General features: G+C 31.9%; 1 protein-coding gene across 1 annotated transcript in view; it reads right to left on the bottom strand.

The window, feature by feature from the left end:
• The window catches only part of LOC115875990 (LIM/homeobox protein Lhx5), a 179380-nt gene that overhangs the window by 29471 nt on the left and 131681 nt on the right, over positions 1–18228 (bottom strand). The window contains exons 4-5 of the mRNA XM_030891634.1: positions 10985–11148; positions 2821–3072 (exon numbers count right to left, since the gene is read on the bottom strand). Of these exons, the coding sequence (XP_030747494.1) occupies positions 2821–3072; positions 10985–11148 (416 nt within the window). The remainder of the gene's footprint in view (positions 1–2820; positions 3073–10984; positions 11149–18228) is intronic.

Genomic DNA, 18228 nt, shown 5'->3' with positions numbered 1-18228 from the left:
ATTTTTTCAGATAAAAAAACGAGATTTGGTATGTTAGTATATGACATAAATTAGGATTGATTGACGTATTCAATTGTTTTCGGTAACTTCCTCTGTTTTATCGGAAATGACTACAACTTTTGATTTTTAAATGGCACCGTCGGTATTTTTTTACTTTATTCGAAAGAAAATGACACTCTGAATAGAATAATATCATCTGAATAGAATAATAACATGTCAACTTTTCACATTTTCGCTCTAAAAAAAATTGTATTTTAAATATCAGTCTAGAGTACCATATGACTATGTTAAAAACACTAATTTTTAGTCAAAGAGCCTTGGGAAGATACTCGTTAGATTTGATCGTTGGTGTTTTTGGTGTCTTGTCCTTGTCTATTAAAAGATGGCCAAATCGTATCTCAGTGTTTAGACAGTATCATATCTCAGTTTTTTCAAATGGAACGTGAGTGGTTAATTAGCATATTTGGAAAAAAAACCATTTTTTTACGAATAATTTGGTACTACACGCTTGGTATTTCGAGCCAAATTATCGTTATGGACCGCATGTTGTAATTTCAAATAAACCATATCAGAAAATGTCAAAAGTTAACATATGTTATTTTATTCAGTTGACATTCTATTCAGAGTGTCATTTTCTTTCGAATGAAGTAAAAAAATACCAAGGGTGTCATTTAAAAATGTTGTAAAAGTTGTAGTCGTTTCCGGTAAAACAGGAAGTGATTGAAAACAACTGAATACACCAATCAATCCTAATTTATGTCATATACTAACATACCAAATCTTGTTTTTATCTGAAAAAATATAAAAAGTTATAGGGGTGAGCCACTTTTGAGACGCACCCGGCATATATCATTTTGTATATTTTATTATGCTTATATTATATTCAAATTACAAATTTTAATAATAATATAGTCAGATTTAAAAAGTGCAAAAGTAAATATTAACAATATAAATTAAGGCACACGGAACATTACTTAATAAAAAGAATGATTTACCCTCTCGGCAAAATTTTGTTAAGTAAACTTCAAATGGATAATAATATTTAACAACTAAATTACTCACTTTGAGGATTGTTTAAATTATTTACCTTTAAATTCTATAATCATTTTAATATTTAATATTTCTTTTCAGGAGAGGTCATCAAGCAGGTCACACAATTTAAATATTTGGGATTCATGGTTAACCAAACGTGGGATCCAGATCAGGAGATCAAATGCAGGATCGAGCAAGCAAAAACAACTCTTCTAAAACTTCGAAGGTTTCTCACAGATGGGAACTTGAACTTCGGCCTTAGATACAGAATGGTGAAGTGCTATGTCTGGTCCATTTTCTTATATGGTGTGGAAGCATGGACACTGAATGTAGCAACAATAAACAAAATTGAAGCCTTCGAAATGTGAACCCTACGACGAACGCTAAGAGTGACCTGGGTCGACCGTGTGATGAATGAAGACATTCTCAGAAGAGCTGGTCTAGAGGAACTCTTCGAAATCACCAAGAAGAGGAAAATAGCCTATTTGGAGCACACACTACGAGGAGAACGCTACCACTTTCAGCGTCTAATTCTCCAAGGTAAAATCGAGGGGGGCAAAAGGGGAATAGGCCGAAGGAAGCTATCCTGGCTGAGAAATATTCATCATTGGACAGGCATACAGGACTTTCAAGCACTCCAAGTCGCTGCAATAAATAGAACCATCTGATGAGGAAGAAAAAGATGAACGCTTACGCAGGAATCAGCACGGCACCTTAAGAAGAATATGGACCTATGATATGGACTTTACATGGACAATAGCAGAACACAAAAAAGGCACATCAATAAAATTTTAAATTGGGAAAATTGTAAATGGATATAATTTTAAAAGTTATAAAATATCAAATACTGGACTTTTGACCAGTGTGTGAGATGATCAAAATTTTAAAATTCAAAATTGTTCATGATTAAACATCAACAAAAAAGTCGTTTACCGCATATAGGGCTCTCTCCAGTTAGTATGATTTCAGAGCTTTGCGAAATGCGGGAAAGAATGAAAGCGACTTGATATTCAAAGGCAGATGATGTGCTCCGCATTCCTAAGTGGATAGTTGTGAGATGACCTTTCGGGAATAGCAGATATGTGCTTGCGGATTAAGCAAACGGTTTCAAAAATGAATAAAGAAGGAAGAGTAAGTATTTTGAATTGGCAGTGAGTTCTACTGTTCAGTCCCAATAAATATCGAACTGCTCTCTTTTGAAGTTTGAAAATACGATCAAATTTTGTTGCGCAGCAAGTACCCCAGAATGGTAGGGCATAACGAAGATGTGACTCAAAAAGGGCATAATAGGCTATTCAAGAGGTTGATAAGTTAAGTTCCTTAGAAACTGATCTTAGCGCAAAACAGGCAGCGCTAAGTTTCTTTGATAAAGCTTCGATGTGATTTTAACCAGTTGTCTAAAACAAGTCCTAAGAATTTCACAGAGTCCACTGACGCCAATGCGACGTCAGTGGTGTTATTAAGTACAAAAGGTTGTATAGTACTTTTACATCACAAAACTTTAGTTTTTCATAGGTTGATTCAAAATATAAGTACATCGCAGGTATATACTAAAATACCGTATGATCGAGAAAAACCGGCGACCAATTGGCTTGGAAATGAACATCGATAACATTCCCTATATAATTTTACATATAAAATGACAGCGATGACATAACAAATGGTACATCGCAATTTTCATATTCTATGTTGATTTGGACGATCAAAGTTGTCTAGAGTGAGGGTCTAAATAATACAAAAATACCGATTCAAGGAAACTGTATCGTGTGTAGGCGGTTACAATCTTACCTGTATCACTCGCATGGGCAACCCCGTCTCTTTCGCCAATTGTTCTCTTATGTGCCTGGTGGGTTTGGGCGTTTGCGAGAAGGCAGTCTTCAGGATCTCTAATTGTTTCGCTTTGATCGTCGTTCGCGGACCGCGACGTTTCGAACCCGCGCTGCTGTCATCAGGACTTTTGTTCTCCGTTTGGGAGTCCCTCGTTTCCGGGTCGCCGTCTAAAGAGTTCTGGTCCTCGGAGTCGTTTTCCGTTTTAGGGTCCTGAAATGACAAAAAAACTTAAATCTTAAAAAAAAGTCTTAAATCCGTTAACTAATTTCTATTAGTAAATTATTAAATAAACAAAGTAATAAAAATAAAAATTTTGTTGTTCTAAAATGATTACTTCCGTTTATACTTTTCCATATTCCGATACCCTTTTAGAGAAATTTAAAAAAAACATGAAAATATTGTTGAATGTTTATATTATTAATATAAACAAAGTAATAAAAATAAAAATTTTGTTGTTCTAAAATGATTACGTTTCCCATACCCTTTTAGAGAAATTTAAAAAAAAATGTGAAAATATTGTTGAATTTTTGTTTATATTATTAATATAAAAAAAGTAATAAAAACTTTGTTGTTCTAAAATGATTACTTCCGTTTATACTGTTCCATATGCCCATACCCTTTTAGAGAAATTAAAAAAAAAACATGAAAATATTGTTGAATTTTTCCCAAATCAAAGAAGCGATTGCGATTTTAAAGAACATAACATAAATAAACATAACATATGTAAACATTAAAAATAATCATACAGAAAGCTAGGGATTTTTTGGTTTTACCTTATTAAGTAATTATTGTTATCAGGTAGTAATTGTTAATTTTGAATTTTAACTTGATATAATGTCATTTTAACAGAACGTCAACGGTTGTTGTAGACGTATCTACTTTAAAACACTAAAGGGTTCTAGAATAGTTGAATTTAAATATTTTAAATAGTTTTTTTTATTTTTGTATTTTTTTTTGCTTCCGACGACGGAAAGAGATAAACTTTCTCAAACGTTAAGAATTTTTTTGTTCGTTAGGCAAATTTGTATATGTATCTGTAAACCTAACTTCTGACAAGTAGTTTGGTTTGGCTGACAAGTAGATCAACGCCCAGAAGTGTTTACAAAAAATAACTATTTTATTTTGTAGATTTTCCTGCAGTGGCGGAAATACCCATACAGGATTTTTTGGAGAGATGAATCCGCCACATAGATTTAGACATTTTTTTCCTATTTTTATGTTTTTTTAATTTTCTGTACAACGATATGGAAATTTGGTTTGGTTAAGTATAAACGGGATTAACCATTTTAAAACAGGCAAACATTTTTATGAAATCCATTTTTCTCAAAACGTTAATAACAGTTATAATTTTTTTCTTCTTGTAAAGAAAATTCGGGAACATGCTGTAGAAGTAAAATCAAAATTTAAGGCCACTTTCAGAATTTTCAACATTTTGTCATCTAACTTTATCCATTAGCAATAAATAAAATTACAACATTAACATAACTTCTAGACGTTGAAAAAATAAAATAAATTTTTACATTTCGATTTGAAATATATTCTAAAGTGACAAGTTCATCCCAATTAGCTATTCGAGGAACTTAACTAAACTTTAAAGAATATTATTACTGATGATTTGATCATGAAGCCTGAAGCACGATCTTATTATTTCAAAAGTCAAAATCTCCTCGTAGCCTAATTTGCATAAAATTACCATACGAACAACTTAATTGGATCTAAATAGTACGGCATGCGCAGTCGGAACTATTAGTATATACTATTTAGACGTAGCTCATTTAGATAGCTGGTTGTTAGGCAGTTAGAAGATTAATGCCTTTAGCGTTTGATGGACTCTGTATATAAATGACCATTGTGTCGGAACAACCGTAATGATCGGGTCGCCGTCTAAAGAGTTCTGGTCCTCGGAGTCATTTTCCGTTTTAGGGTCCTGAAATGACAAAAAACTTAAATCTTAAAAAAAAGTCTTAAATCCGTTAACTAATTTCTATTAGTAAATTATTAAATAAACAAAGTAATAAAAATAAAAATTTTGTTGTTCTAAAATGATTACTTCCGTTTATACTTTTCCATATTCCGATACCCTATTAGAGAAATTAAAAAAAAAACATGAAAATATTGTTGAATGTTTATATTATTAATATAAACAAAGTAATAAAAATAAAAATTTTGTTGTTCTAAAATGATTACTTCCGTTTATACTTTTCCATATTCCCATACCCTTTTAGAAATTAAAAAAAAAAAAAAACATGAAAATATTGTTGAATGTTTGTTTATATTATTAATATAAACAAAGTAATAAAAATAAAAATTTTGTTGTTCTAAAATGATTACTTCCGTTTATACTTTTCCATATTCCGATACCCTATTAGAGAAATTAAAAAAAAAACATGAAAATATTGTTGAATGTTTATATTATTAATATAAACAAAGTAATAAAAATAAAAATTTTGTTGTTCTAAAATGATTACTTCCGTTTATACTTTTCCATATTCCCATACCCTTTTAGAGAAATTAAAAAAAAAACATGAAAATATTGTTGAATGTTTGTTTATATTATTAATATAAACAAAGTAATAAAAATAAAAATTTTGTTGTTCTAAAATGATTACTTCCGTTTATACTTTTCCATATTCCGATACCCTTTTAGAGAAATTTAAAAAAAAACATGAAAATATTGTTGAATGTTTATATTATTAATATAAACAAAGTAATAAAAATAAAAATTTTGTTGTTCTAAAATGATTACTTCCGTTTATACTTTTCCATATTCCCATACCCTTTTAGAGAAATTTAAAAAAAAACATGAAAATATTGTTAAATGTTTGTTTATATTATTAATATAAACAAAGTAATAAAAATAAAAATTTTGTTGTTCTAAAATAATTACTTCCGTTTATATTTTTCCATATTCCCATACCCTTTTAGAGAAATTTAAAAAAAACATGAAAATATTGTTGAACTTTTGTTTATATTATTAATATAAACAAGGTAATAAAAATAAAAATTTTGTTGTTCTAAAATGATTACTTTCGTTTATACTTTTCCATATTCCCATACCCTTTTAGAGAAATTTAAAAAAAAAATGTGAAAATATTGTTGAATTTTTGTTTATATTATTAATATAAACAAAGTAATAAAAATCAAAATTTTGTTGTTCTAAAATGATTACTTCCGTTTATACTTTTCCATATAAAAAAAAAACATGAAAATATTGTTGAATTTTTCCCAAATCAAAGAAGCGATTGCGATTTTAAAGACCATAACATAAATAAACATAACATATGTAAAAATTAAAAATAATCATACAGAAAGCTAGGGATTTTTTGGTTTTACCTTATTAAGTTATTATTACTATCAGGTAATAATTGTTAATTTTGAATTTTAACTTGATATAATGTCATTTTAACAGAACGTCAACGGTTTTTGTAGACGTATCTACTTTAAAACACTAAAGGGTTCTAGAATAGTTGAATTTAAATATTTTAAATAGTTTTTTTTTTATTTTTGTATTTTTTTTTGCTTCCGACGACGGAAAGAGATAAACTTTCTCAAACGTTAAGAATTTTTTTGTTCGTTAGGCAAATTTGTATATGTATCTGTAAACCTAACTCCTGACAAGTAGTTTGGTTTGGCTGACAAGTATATCAACGCAGAAGTGTTTACAAAAAATAACTATTTTATTTTGTAGATTTTCCTGCAGTGGCGGAAATACCCATACAGGATTTTTTGGAGAGATGAATCCGCCACATAGGTTTAGACATTTTTTTCCTATTTTTATGTTTTTTTAATTTTCTGTAAAACGATATGGAAATTTGGTTTGGTTAAGTATAAACGGGATTAACCATTTTAAAACAGGCAAACATTTTTATGAAATCCATTTTTCAAAACGTTAATAACAGTTATAATTTTTTTCTTCTTGTAAAGAAAATTCGGGAACATGCTGTAGACGTAAAATCAAAATTTAAGGCCACTTTCAGAATTTTCAACATTTTGTCATCTAACTTTATCCATTAGCAATAAATAAAATTACAATATTAACATAACTTCTAGACGTTGAAAAAATAAAATAAATTTTTACATTTCGATATGAAATATATTCTAAAGTGACAAGTTCATCCCAATTATCTATTCGAGGAACTTAACTAAACTTTAAAGAATATTATTACTGATGATTTGATCATGAAGCCTGAAGCACGATCTTATTATTTCAAAAGTCAAAATCTCCTCGTAGCCTAATTTGCATAAAATTACCATACGAACAACTTAATTGGACCTAAATAGTACGGCATGCGCAGTCGGAACTATTAGTATATACTATTTAGACGTAGCTCATTTAGAGAGCTGGTTGTTAGGCAGTTAGAAGATTAATGCCTTTAGCGTTTGATGGACTCTGTATACAAATGACCATTGTGTCGGAACAACCGTAATGATCTTGGAAGTAATTTTTCACGTTGCAGATGGATTGCTTGAAATCAAAATTATCAAATAGATTTCATCTGCTTTCAGGTAATTTGTTTCTAGTAGTTTCAGTTGTTTTTTTACTGCAGAAATTTAATTTTCCATTTTTTTAAATAGGCAGTGGAAAATTCATCCTGATACTTCAATTTGAAATTGTAATTGTAATGAAATTGTAATGAAATTGTAAATGAAAATGTAAAATTGGTCTATGTGATCCAGAAAAGGAATAGTGAAGATTATTTTTGTATAATCAACTTTACAGTTTTTTAAAATTGCTTACATAGACGTCATAAACAGTACTTTTTCGCTATTATGTAGAATGTAGAATGAGTAAGAGGGGGGGGGTTAATCACTGCGATTTTAAAGATCTATTGTGCCCCCCTTCCTTGAGTCATCACACAATCTATAACCCATTATACCCCTGTTGTAGAGGGGACAGAGGGTATTTCCCATCATCCTCTGACAACAGTTCTTCCCCCGAGAGTACACACCCTCCCACGGTTGGAGTTTTGACGAGGAGCTTGCCTCCGGCTGAGGAACCCATGAGGTGGAGGCTGGAGGATCTGTCTCCATTTTCTCCACCTCTTTAACTTGGTCTCTCCTTAGATCTGATACCGGTGTTGTCCCGTATCTATAATAGAGGATATGTCCCTCTTTCTTTATTGCCTCCTAGGATTTGAGGTTAATTCCTAGTGTGAGGACCTGATCATGACCCTCCTCCCTCGAGTTGATGACTAGTCAACTCGATGTCCTTATATTGAAGTTCTGGCCTTGGATAAGGCTCAGCAGGTAGGTGGTGTCTTTCCCCTTGCTCCTCGGCAGAAAGACCGTTATGACCGCCCCTTTAGGGATGTTTTCTCCCTTCACTGCAACCAGTTCCGACCTAACCGAATGTTCGGTTAATTTTCTGCGGCGATTAGTTCTATTTACGACAATTTTGTCTGGATCATATTTATGTATACAAGGTGTCCCAGGCTGAGCGTTCATTAGAAGTTTCTAGAGAATCTAGAAAATCACCACAATATCTAGATCGGAGATTTTTTGCACATCATTGTTTTACGACGAGATCTATCGATTAAAAATACTTTCAATATGGCGGCATTCTTCACTGCAACCAGTTCCGGCCTTTGGAAATTTTTAAGCTTAAGTGCGATTTCTACCAACCAATTCGCCGATTCTTGAGATACACAATCTATGAGGATCATGCCCACCCGAAAGTGTATCCTCGCAAAACGCAGCTTGCCCACATCTTGTAGATCCTTGTGTTGCGATCCGATCGCAACTACTTCGTCCAGTATAGTCTCTTCTAGAGACGTTTGCTGGTTGGTGGTCAGAGCAACCTCTGGGAAATCCTTTGGCAGCACAGCCATTTTCACTTGTCGAGCAATAGCGGCAAAGCAAGTGATACGTCCCTGCTTGCCTCCCGGTGTTGGACGGCTTTCCATCCTGGCTTTTTTCTCTCCCGGCCGGAGAAGAGGATTTCGCTATTATACTCTTGTTGCAGTCAGAGAGAATATATTTTTTAACATTATCATCATCATTTTCAGCGTATTCAACCATTTCCAAATATGGTGTAGCCTCCCTCACATATTTAGATACTCTCTTTGCAGTTGGGCCCATTGTTGTCTATTGTTGGCTATGCGGGCCCAAGTTATCCATGCTAATTTCTTAAAATCATTGTCCCATCTCATGTTTGGCTTTCCTCTAGGTCTCTTAATTCCTCGTGGGTACCATGCTGCAATTTTTTTAGTCCATCTGTTGTCCGTCCTCCGTGCCAGGTGTCCTGCCCATTGCCACTTGAGGGATTTGATTCTGTGGATGACATCTATTACCTGGGTCTTTTGTCATATCCACTCTATTCTTTTACGGTCTTTCTTGGTTATTCCCAGCATATTTCGTTCCATTGAGCGTTGTGCGACCTGCAGTTTTTTATAATGTCCGTTTTAAGTGTCCAGGTTTCGCATGCATAGGTCATGACTGATGGTATTACACATTGGTCGAATGTTTTCTGCGTTAGATAAAGTGGCATTCTGGATTTGAATATGACTGAGTTTCTTCCATGAGTACACCATGCTAACTTAATTCTTCGTTTGATTTCTGGTAGTAGAGATCCAAAGTTGTGTATTAGTTGTCCCAAATATATATTCTTCTACTATTTCCAGTTTTGTGTTATTTATCAGACAAAAAAATTAACATCTGGTAGGCATATAAAAAGTATGTCTATATTTTTACGGGTTTAATAACTACAAAAGTGAAAAATTTATTTTTTCTGGGTGACATCTTACTTAATATTGACAATATAAAAAAATATATACTCCTATTTTTAGGGTTTGATATGTACAAATAATCATACAAAGCTGATGATGATTTCGGAATATAAAGTTAATAAAAATTAATAAAAGTTTGTTACTTTTCATCTTATAATAACGATGATATATTATTTGAATGAATTGTTGAAAGTTTAATTACCCAGAGGCTTATTTTTGTATCTAGTTATCCCTTCATGGGTAATTACTTTTCACACTATACTTATATGCGTTGAGAGTACCATGCAGAACGCATCTTAATTATTGCAAAAATAACAATGTGACTTCTTTGTAATTATACGTGATATTTTCATCTGATGGAAAACCAAGGGGAAATCTTAGAAGTATGACTAACGAGAAGCTAATAAAACAAATATGGAGTGTTGAAAATAATTGTTAATTGTGTTTATCCTATTAGTATAAGTCAACTTTCTTTAGGCTATAGTTCAGAAAGAAAAATCGAAATAAAAATAAATTTCTACATCCTGTATCTCCAAAACTAAGCATTTTAGGACATTAAATTATACGAATTTTTCTATTTATTTTTATGGGTAGAATATGTTGCCGAAGTTTCCCGAATACAATTCGGACCTTGCTGCATTTTTTGTATATTATTAAAATCCGAAATTCAGCACAGGATTAGCAGCGCGTCAAGAGCATTCTGGAAATTAAAAGACAGGGTTTTCTATAATCATGACTTGAGCACAAAAACGAAACTTGCAGTCTACCGAGCATAATAATCCCCACCATGCTATATGCAAGCGAAATGCCGATGCCGATGCCGTACCACCGACACATGAACCCATTAAACAAGTTGCAACAGAGACACCTTAGACAACTCTTTAGAATCAAATGGTTCCATCATGTCTCAAACGTATCGGTCCTTGAAAAAGCTAACTGCCAGAGCGTTGAAGTCATATGATTACAAAATCCCGCTTAAGATGGGCTGGTCACGTATGCAGAATGCTAGAAAACCGCCTACCAAAATCTGTGCTTTACGATGAGCTTGTAGATGGTAAGAGAAAACCGGGTGGACAACTCAAAAGGTACAAAGATATTTTCCACGAAAACTTAAAGGGGATAAACATGCAGAATGAGTGGGAAGAAGCAGCGCACAATAGAACACAATGGAGAAGAATTGTAAACTCAGTTAACAGCGACAACCAAAAAGTAAAGAGGCAACAAAATAATGAGATTTTTGAATGTCCGGAGTGCGGAAGAGAGATAAAATCGCGTATAGAGCTTTTCAGTCACAGAAAAGCTCACGAAAGAAAATCACCATCTTCTTGATGCGTGTCAAATACTCGTCAGCAAGTAATGGCAGTAGTGTATATTATAAGATAAAAAGTATACCATACCTGTCCTATAGAATTACTAATATCGGAGTGAGGTAAAGAATTGTTATTCGTTTCACCAGGTGCTGGCGGTAAGGAACCATGAAGAGGATGGTGTTTTAACACAGATGATGCTGTACTGTTGTCGTCGTCTTCCTCATCTTCTGATGCTGAACCCATTAATGAGTCTGAAAAGACAGAAAATGAATTTAGTTGAAGTTGTCATGACTATTAAAATTACTATTCTGTATGTAATATTTATTTCTTTCGGTTTATGTTTCAGAAATAAAACCAGAAATTAAATTTCTTTGGACAATTTCCAAATAAATTTAAACTACACAGTCGTGACATTTAATTTATAAGGTAACTTGAAATATGACGAGACTGAGAAAATTGTATGGGAGGCTAAAAAAACGAGTTATGTTGGAGTGTTTTTAAAGTCAAGAGTGTTAAGAGTTTCCTGATTTAAACGTCGCTCATATTTCATTTTCACCAGAGAGTGACAACAATTTAATATCCTATTCAGTTATTTTGATAATAAATATACCTCTGGCTTTATATACTATTTTAAATAAACACAAAATAGTAAGATTAATAATGTTTAATAACATTCAGTTCTTTTAACTAAAGTTGGTCGGATGATTTCTTACAAGATTAAATTATTGTCTCCAAAGAATCAAACCACAATGATTGTAATCAAAATAATAGAATGCTACAATTTGAAATTACACAAATCAATCAAAATAAACCTAAATACTTGAAACTTGATAACTCTTGATGCATATTTTGTTTGCAATGTTAGAAATACATCAGCAGATGATAAATATTGAATTTGGACTTTGGATCCATTGGAAATAATGTTTCAGTGTATTGCGGCAGATTTGAATAATTTTCTGTTATATTATCATAAAAACTGATATTTTATAATGAATATTCCTAAAAGGTATATTTGTTGTTTCGAGTATAAAAATGAAAAAAGAATCTGTTTATTTATTTTTATTAATTTAATATAAATATTTTTCCAGTATAAATATTGTCTTAATTTAAAAGTTATAACCAAGTAATATCTAATATTAATATTCCTTGATACCTACATTTAAAAAAATAAATCTTAGTACAGTGTGTCCCATTTTGGTTGAAATCATAGGGTATCTCCGTTATTAGTGAAGATAGAAGGGTGCGGTTTGAACAAACCTGTCCCACTTTTTCGTCAAACGGAAGATGCTGCAAACAAAATGTTCATAACCCTCTTAGTTTCTGAGCTACAGGGTCTTTTCTAAAATTTTGCAATTTGGGACACCCCCTGTATCTCTGTTATTGTTAAAGGTATCGAGAAGGCGAAAACTGCTTATTGTAGAACTTTTTACGTGGAATACAGTGGCGTAGTCTGTTTTTCTACCAAAAAAATATTTTTGAAAATATGAACTAAAGTTATGTTTTTTCAAATGGAAGACCCTGTATATTTATTAACCATATGATCCGTCTTGCCTATCAGCATCTCAAAAATATATATTACTTTAAATTTATTTTCACTATTTACTGCATTATTTAAAAGATATAATTTTAAAAAATCTAAAATAGTCATACACATATTAAAATTAATTTGGGATTGATATATTTTACTTTTGAAATAACTGTTACCACTGAAACTGTGAATATATTTTTCTGTTTTTATAACGGAATGGGTTTGCAAATATCTAAAAGCTTGAATTATTAAAACATTTTTCAGGTGTTCGACATTGTTGTAGGTTGTAGTGCCCACGATATATTTCGTATTTCAAAAATCCCCAAAATCAAAAATCGACAACAGCCAAATCCGGGAATCGAGGAGGCTATCAATATGTGTTCATTGGTTCCAATTCATTGATTTGAAAAATAATAATTTAACAGTATTCTAATATTTTCATAGTTATGAGGGGGAATGTTCCCCATCTTGCTGAAAGTATATTTCACGTAAATTAGCTAAAGGAATATCTAAAATTTCCGATAGGATAGATTATTCGTACGTATACACGTATTCCAAGATTTACAAATAGCGGTAAGGAGTTAAGTTTCCCTAATATATAAATAATTTATTAGCGGCTCCCAAAATAAAACAAGAGACAGATAGCAATATACTTTTAATAATTCTTTAGTTTCTTTTATTATCAATCATGGCCTACTAATAAATATGATCTTTTAATAAAAACTTTTAAATATTGCAGTAAATAGTGAAAATAAATATAGAGTGATATATATTTTTGAGAAGCTTATGGCAAGAGAGATCATATGATTTATAAATATACAGGGTATTCCATTTAAATAAACATAACTTTAATTCATATTTTCAAAAATAATTTTTTGGTAGAAAACCAGACTACGCCACTGTATTCTACGTAAAAAGTTCTAGAATAAACAGTTTTCACCTTCTCGATAGCTTTAACAATAACAGAGATACAGGGGGTGTCCCAAATTGCAAAACTTTCAAAAAGACCCTGTAGCTCGGAAACGAAGAGGGCTATGAAAATTTTGTTTACGGCATCTTCCGTTTGACAAAAAAGTGAGATAGGTTTGTGCAAACCGCACCCTTCTATCTTCACTAATAACGGAGATACCGTATGATTTCAACCAAAATGGGACACCCTGTACATAAAAATAGTAATACTAAAACAAATAAAATTATTTTATTATTCCATATATCAGATGTACGACTTCCACAAATTTGTTTTAAGATATAAAGGATGTCCTAATATTCCATGGACATAGAACTACTACGTATCTTTGGAATCAAAATAAGTTTATTGGACACAAATTACCTCTATACATAAGTGCTTCGTTTGTCCGCTACAGGGCATTACACTATATTAAAAAAAACACATTTTTTCAGATATTTTGTGAATCCTTAAACCGAAAAAGTACGAGAAGCTCAAAAAAATTATAAAATTTTAAATTAACTAACGTTCGGTTTTATTTTTGATTGATGCCCTCTAACGGACAAAGCAAGCACTTTTGTATAAAGGGAAATTATGTGCAATTAACTTATTTTGATTCAAAAAATACGTCTATGTCCACGGAATATTGGAACTCCCTGTATATTTTGTAGGTCTGCTTTGGAAAAATAAATTCTCTAATAAATGTTTTGAAGAACTATGCGATTTAGCGCTTTTTACAAGAGGCAAAAAATGTAGTAAATACTAGAGGTATCTGTCTTTGGTGGAGTTCCTTGGAGTTCCTTCCATTGCTGGAGTTGGTCGAGTTTGGGTATATACAGGAAAATATTTCTACTAAAATTTATGTAGGGGTGGGGGTAGTTTTCACCCTTCTCGTAGTTTTCTTAATTTTTGTGGAAGCCAATTAACGCACTTAGCAAAAATGGTTTTTAAAATATCCGAAAAAATGTGTTTATTTTTTTAAGTTTGATGCCCTCTAGGGGCCAAACAAAGCACTTTTGCATTGTTTTTGTAGTTCAGTGGACACATAAATTGTGTCCAATGATTCCAAAATTATGTAGTAGTTCTATGTCCACGGAATATTGAGACACGCTGTATTAAACGCAGTTTGTTTCGATTTTTCCAAATAATTGTTTAGTTTTAAAGCTTTTTTTTTAAAAAAATGTGACTGAATGAGAAATTATCTCTTCAATAAATCCTAGTGTTCAAAATTTTACATTTGACACAAGTATATTGAACCAATTGCTTAGATAGAGAATACAATAATTCAAGTTCTGCTAAAAGGTATAGTAACTACAAGAAGAAGATGCAACTGATTGAGTGGCTGTAATTGAACAAAAAATAGCAATAACCAAAAAAATAAATAGGAAGTGAGTTTATTTTATATTTATTGGATAAAATCTCATTCAAAAGCCAGAAGTACTTCAACTAAATTTGTCCAACTTTCTTTTACATCATTCCTATTTGTCAATTTGATATCATAATCGTCAAAAACTCTAAGCTTCAGTTATACATGGGTATCAAGATAATTTCCCAAATCTTCCCGAAAGTTAAATTAGACCGATTACGGTCGTCAAATAAAATCAAAGAAAACAAAGCTATAAAACCGAGCCTCGTTCTTTTCTTCCCCATTTTTTGATTAACGTCAAGCATCTATCCCTCTTTTCATTCGTAAAATGCGGAAACAAACTTCGACGAAAACTTTTCCTCGAAGCCGCGCGGTCACCGCGGAAAGCTTGCATTTTCCAATTTTCTTTTTCAATTAAAAGTTTTGCGAGCGGGCCAGTTGTCATCAGCGCGCGGCGCGGCCTTTTTTGGGTATGCGCACCGCCCTAATCCCAATTTAATTGGAAAAACCAAACGGGCAGCATTAACGGGTTAAGGGGATTCGTAAAAACAAGTCGGCCGGTGGAGGGCGAACAGCCATCGGCAAAACAAAGTCGATGACGGCCTTATTTTAAATGGAGAACGATTTACTTTATGCAAATTCGTAGGATTTTGGTATTACACGTGGGTTCTCGTTGGTTTGTATATATGTTTGGTACACAGGGTGTTTCAAAAAACATGTGCTATCTCTCGTGGGGAGATTCCTTTCGTAATAATAATATTTATTTTTCATATTAACATAATAGGTCTGATTCTGCTTTGTTTCGTAGCTACAGGGTGTTTAAATATTTTTTCGATTTATTATAATTTTCTTTCAAGTGCTTTTAGCGATTCGAATGAAATTTTGAGAGTAAAAGTTACTATAAGAGCGACATATTTCAATGTTAAAAAAAGTGTCGACATATTCACCAGGGACGTGCATATGGGTTATTACTGGAACAGTATTCTAAAAAAAATATGTACCTACACCACTGATTTTATTTTCTCTTGTTACCATGTTATCAGAGTTGTGTAACCCGTTAAATCCTGATTAAAAGTCGTCTCTTGATATTTTGTAGATTTTAGTCTCTTTGATAAGAAATAACCTTCAAAATTTTTTATTGTCATTAACTTGTCAAAATGTTAAATAAGTACTCATTGATTCCTCATCAAAAAATATGCAAAAAGTTCCTACAAACATAGGTGCCGAAATGCATAGTTTAAAGTTAAAGGAAAACTTTTTAAACTTTTAAAAAATAAAGTTGTAATTATGTATTAAATACCATTATTTTTGGGGGGGAATTTACTACTTAATAAATATAGAGCCATATATATTTTTGACAAACTTATGGCAAGCCAGATCATACAGTTTATAAATATACAGGGTGTTCCATTTAAGAAAATATAACTTTAGTTCATATCTTTAAAACTATTCTTTTCGTAGAATAACAGACTAAGCCACTGTATTCTACGTAAAAAGTTCTACAAAAAATTTCACCTTCTTGAGACCTTTAACAGTAACAGAGATACAGGGGGTGTCCCGAATTGCAAACTTTTTAAAAAGACCCTGTAGCTCAGAAACGAAGAGGGCTATGAAAATTTTGTTTACAGCAGCTTTCGTTTGACAAAAAGTGGCACAGGTTTGTGCAAACCGCACCCTTCTATCTTCACGAATAACGGAAATATCGTATAATTTCAACCAAAATGAGACACCCTATACATCGGACTTATTTGAGTTTATCTCATCGAGTAAATCGAAATGGACAAAATATCAAGATACGACTTTTAATTATTAAATGGCCTACACAATTTTGCTACTAAGAGGAAAAAAAGTCAGTGGCGCACATGTTTTTTTAGAAAAATATTCAGTGATCACCCATTTGCACGTCCCTGGTGAATCTGCCGACTTTTTTTAGCATTAAAATATGTAGCACTCATTGTAACTTTTATCCTCCAAATTTCACTCGAATACCTAAAAGAACTTGGAACAAAATTATAATAAATCTGAAGATTATTAAGACTTTAACCTTCTGTAGCTAGGAAACAGAGCAGAATCGGACCTATGTTGATATGAAAAATAAATACTATTTTTACGTGAGGAATCACTCAATGAGAGATGTCAGATGTTTTTTGAAATACCCTGTATAAACCAATAAATAATATACTATGAGATGGAATAAAAACAGCGCAGCGTAGAGATGATAAAATTCCGTTCAATCTTTACTATGTTAAAGAAGCACAAACTTTATTCCTCAATGCTACAGAAAGGGTGTGATAATAGTTGTCGGAAAATGTGATAGTTTAACAATAGCAAAAAATATGCCGTTAATCAAAATTAATAGAGCCATCTATCAAAGAATGAAATCGAAATGATATTACCACAAAAACGTGTTAGGTTAGGTTAGGAAAATTCAACCGTATTTTCATGTTATTTAAAGTTTCTCTAAAACGGTTCGATTTAACAACTAAGTAGATTTAATTGTGATAATTTCAATATTTTGCGTTTATTTGTAGCTCAGCCACAAATAGTTATTTTTTATACAAGACGATAAAATGGTATTTTATCGTCTTTGGTAAAGTTGGCGTTGGTTTCCATGTAATTTGATAAATAAATAAAGCTGTCTCTTTATATAGTTGTCAATTTTTAGTCAATATTTTTTAATTCTCTTTCGTGTCGATTGCTGATTGAATTGGAGCCAGAAATATGGCTCAAAACGAAATAAGTAAATTACCAACAGATATTCAGGCTGAGGCGACAAACGCCATATCCAAACTACTTCCATTTAAATCCCCATTAACTATGAAAAGGAATACAAAATATTTCAAAAATGGAAGCAATTAAAAAACGTGAGAGAAGAAATAAAGTTTTTAACCTATCCTCGCTGTTAAAGTATCATTTAATCTACCCTTGCGGTTAAAGTACTAGCACAAATTACCTATAACAGATGCGAAAGAAAGCGACTGCATCGGAAACCGTTCGGCAAACCCGACACGCCTATTGAGTGGTGTAAATACACGAGTCGTTTAGTCCGGAAACCCATGCTGTGTCGTATTCGCTTGCTGGAGTGACATAGTGCGTGGTTATATGTTTCTTTTTAAAAACGCGTGTAGGATTTTTGTTGAACTTTTGAACTGTTATTTCTAAGTTTTGGTAATTTGTATATCTTATTTAAAATGGGATACAAATGTGTTTAATTATAAGGAAAAATAAGATATTTATAGTACAAAAAATTAATTTAATTAACAATGTGACAAAATAGTTACCTTTCTATTGGTTCTATCGGACTTTTTTCGACTATATAAATCTTTATTTGTAAACTTTAATACATCAAATATTTTCAATCTAATAAATCATTTAATGATGTAAATAAGAGGAAATTTCTCACATGGGTGGTCAAATTCATTATCAAACAGCCTCTGAGAAATGTTTTCAACTCAAAATGCCTTTAATTATGTTTGACTACATCATTAAAA

This window comes from Sitophilus oryzae, unplaced genomic scaffold, assembly GCF_002938485.1.
Source record: "Sitophilus oryzae breed Bouriz unplaced genomic scaffold, Soryzae_2.0 scaffold_1396_pilon_pilon, whole genome shotgun sequence".
In the NCBI taxonomy this organism is placed as follows: Eukaryota; Metazoa; Arthropoda; class Insecta; order Coleoptera; family Curculionidae; genus Sitophilus; species Sitophilus oryzae.
The sequence above is the reverse complement of the archived record's forward strand: the minus strand, read 5'-3'. Positions and strand labels throughout refer to the sequence as shown.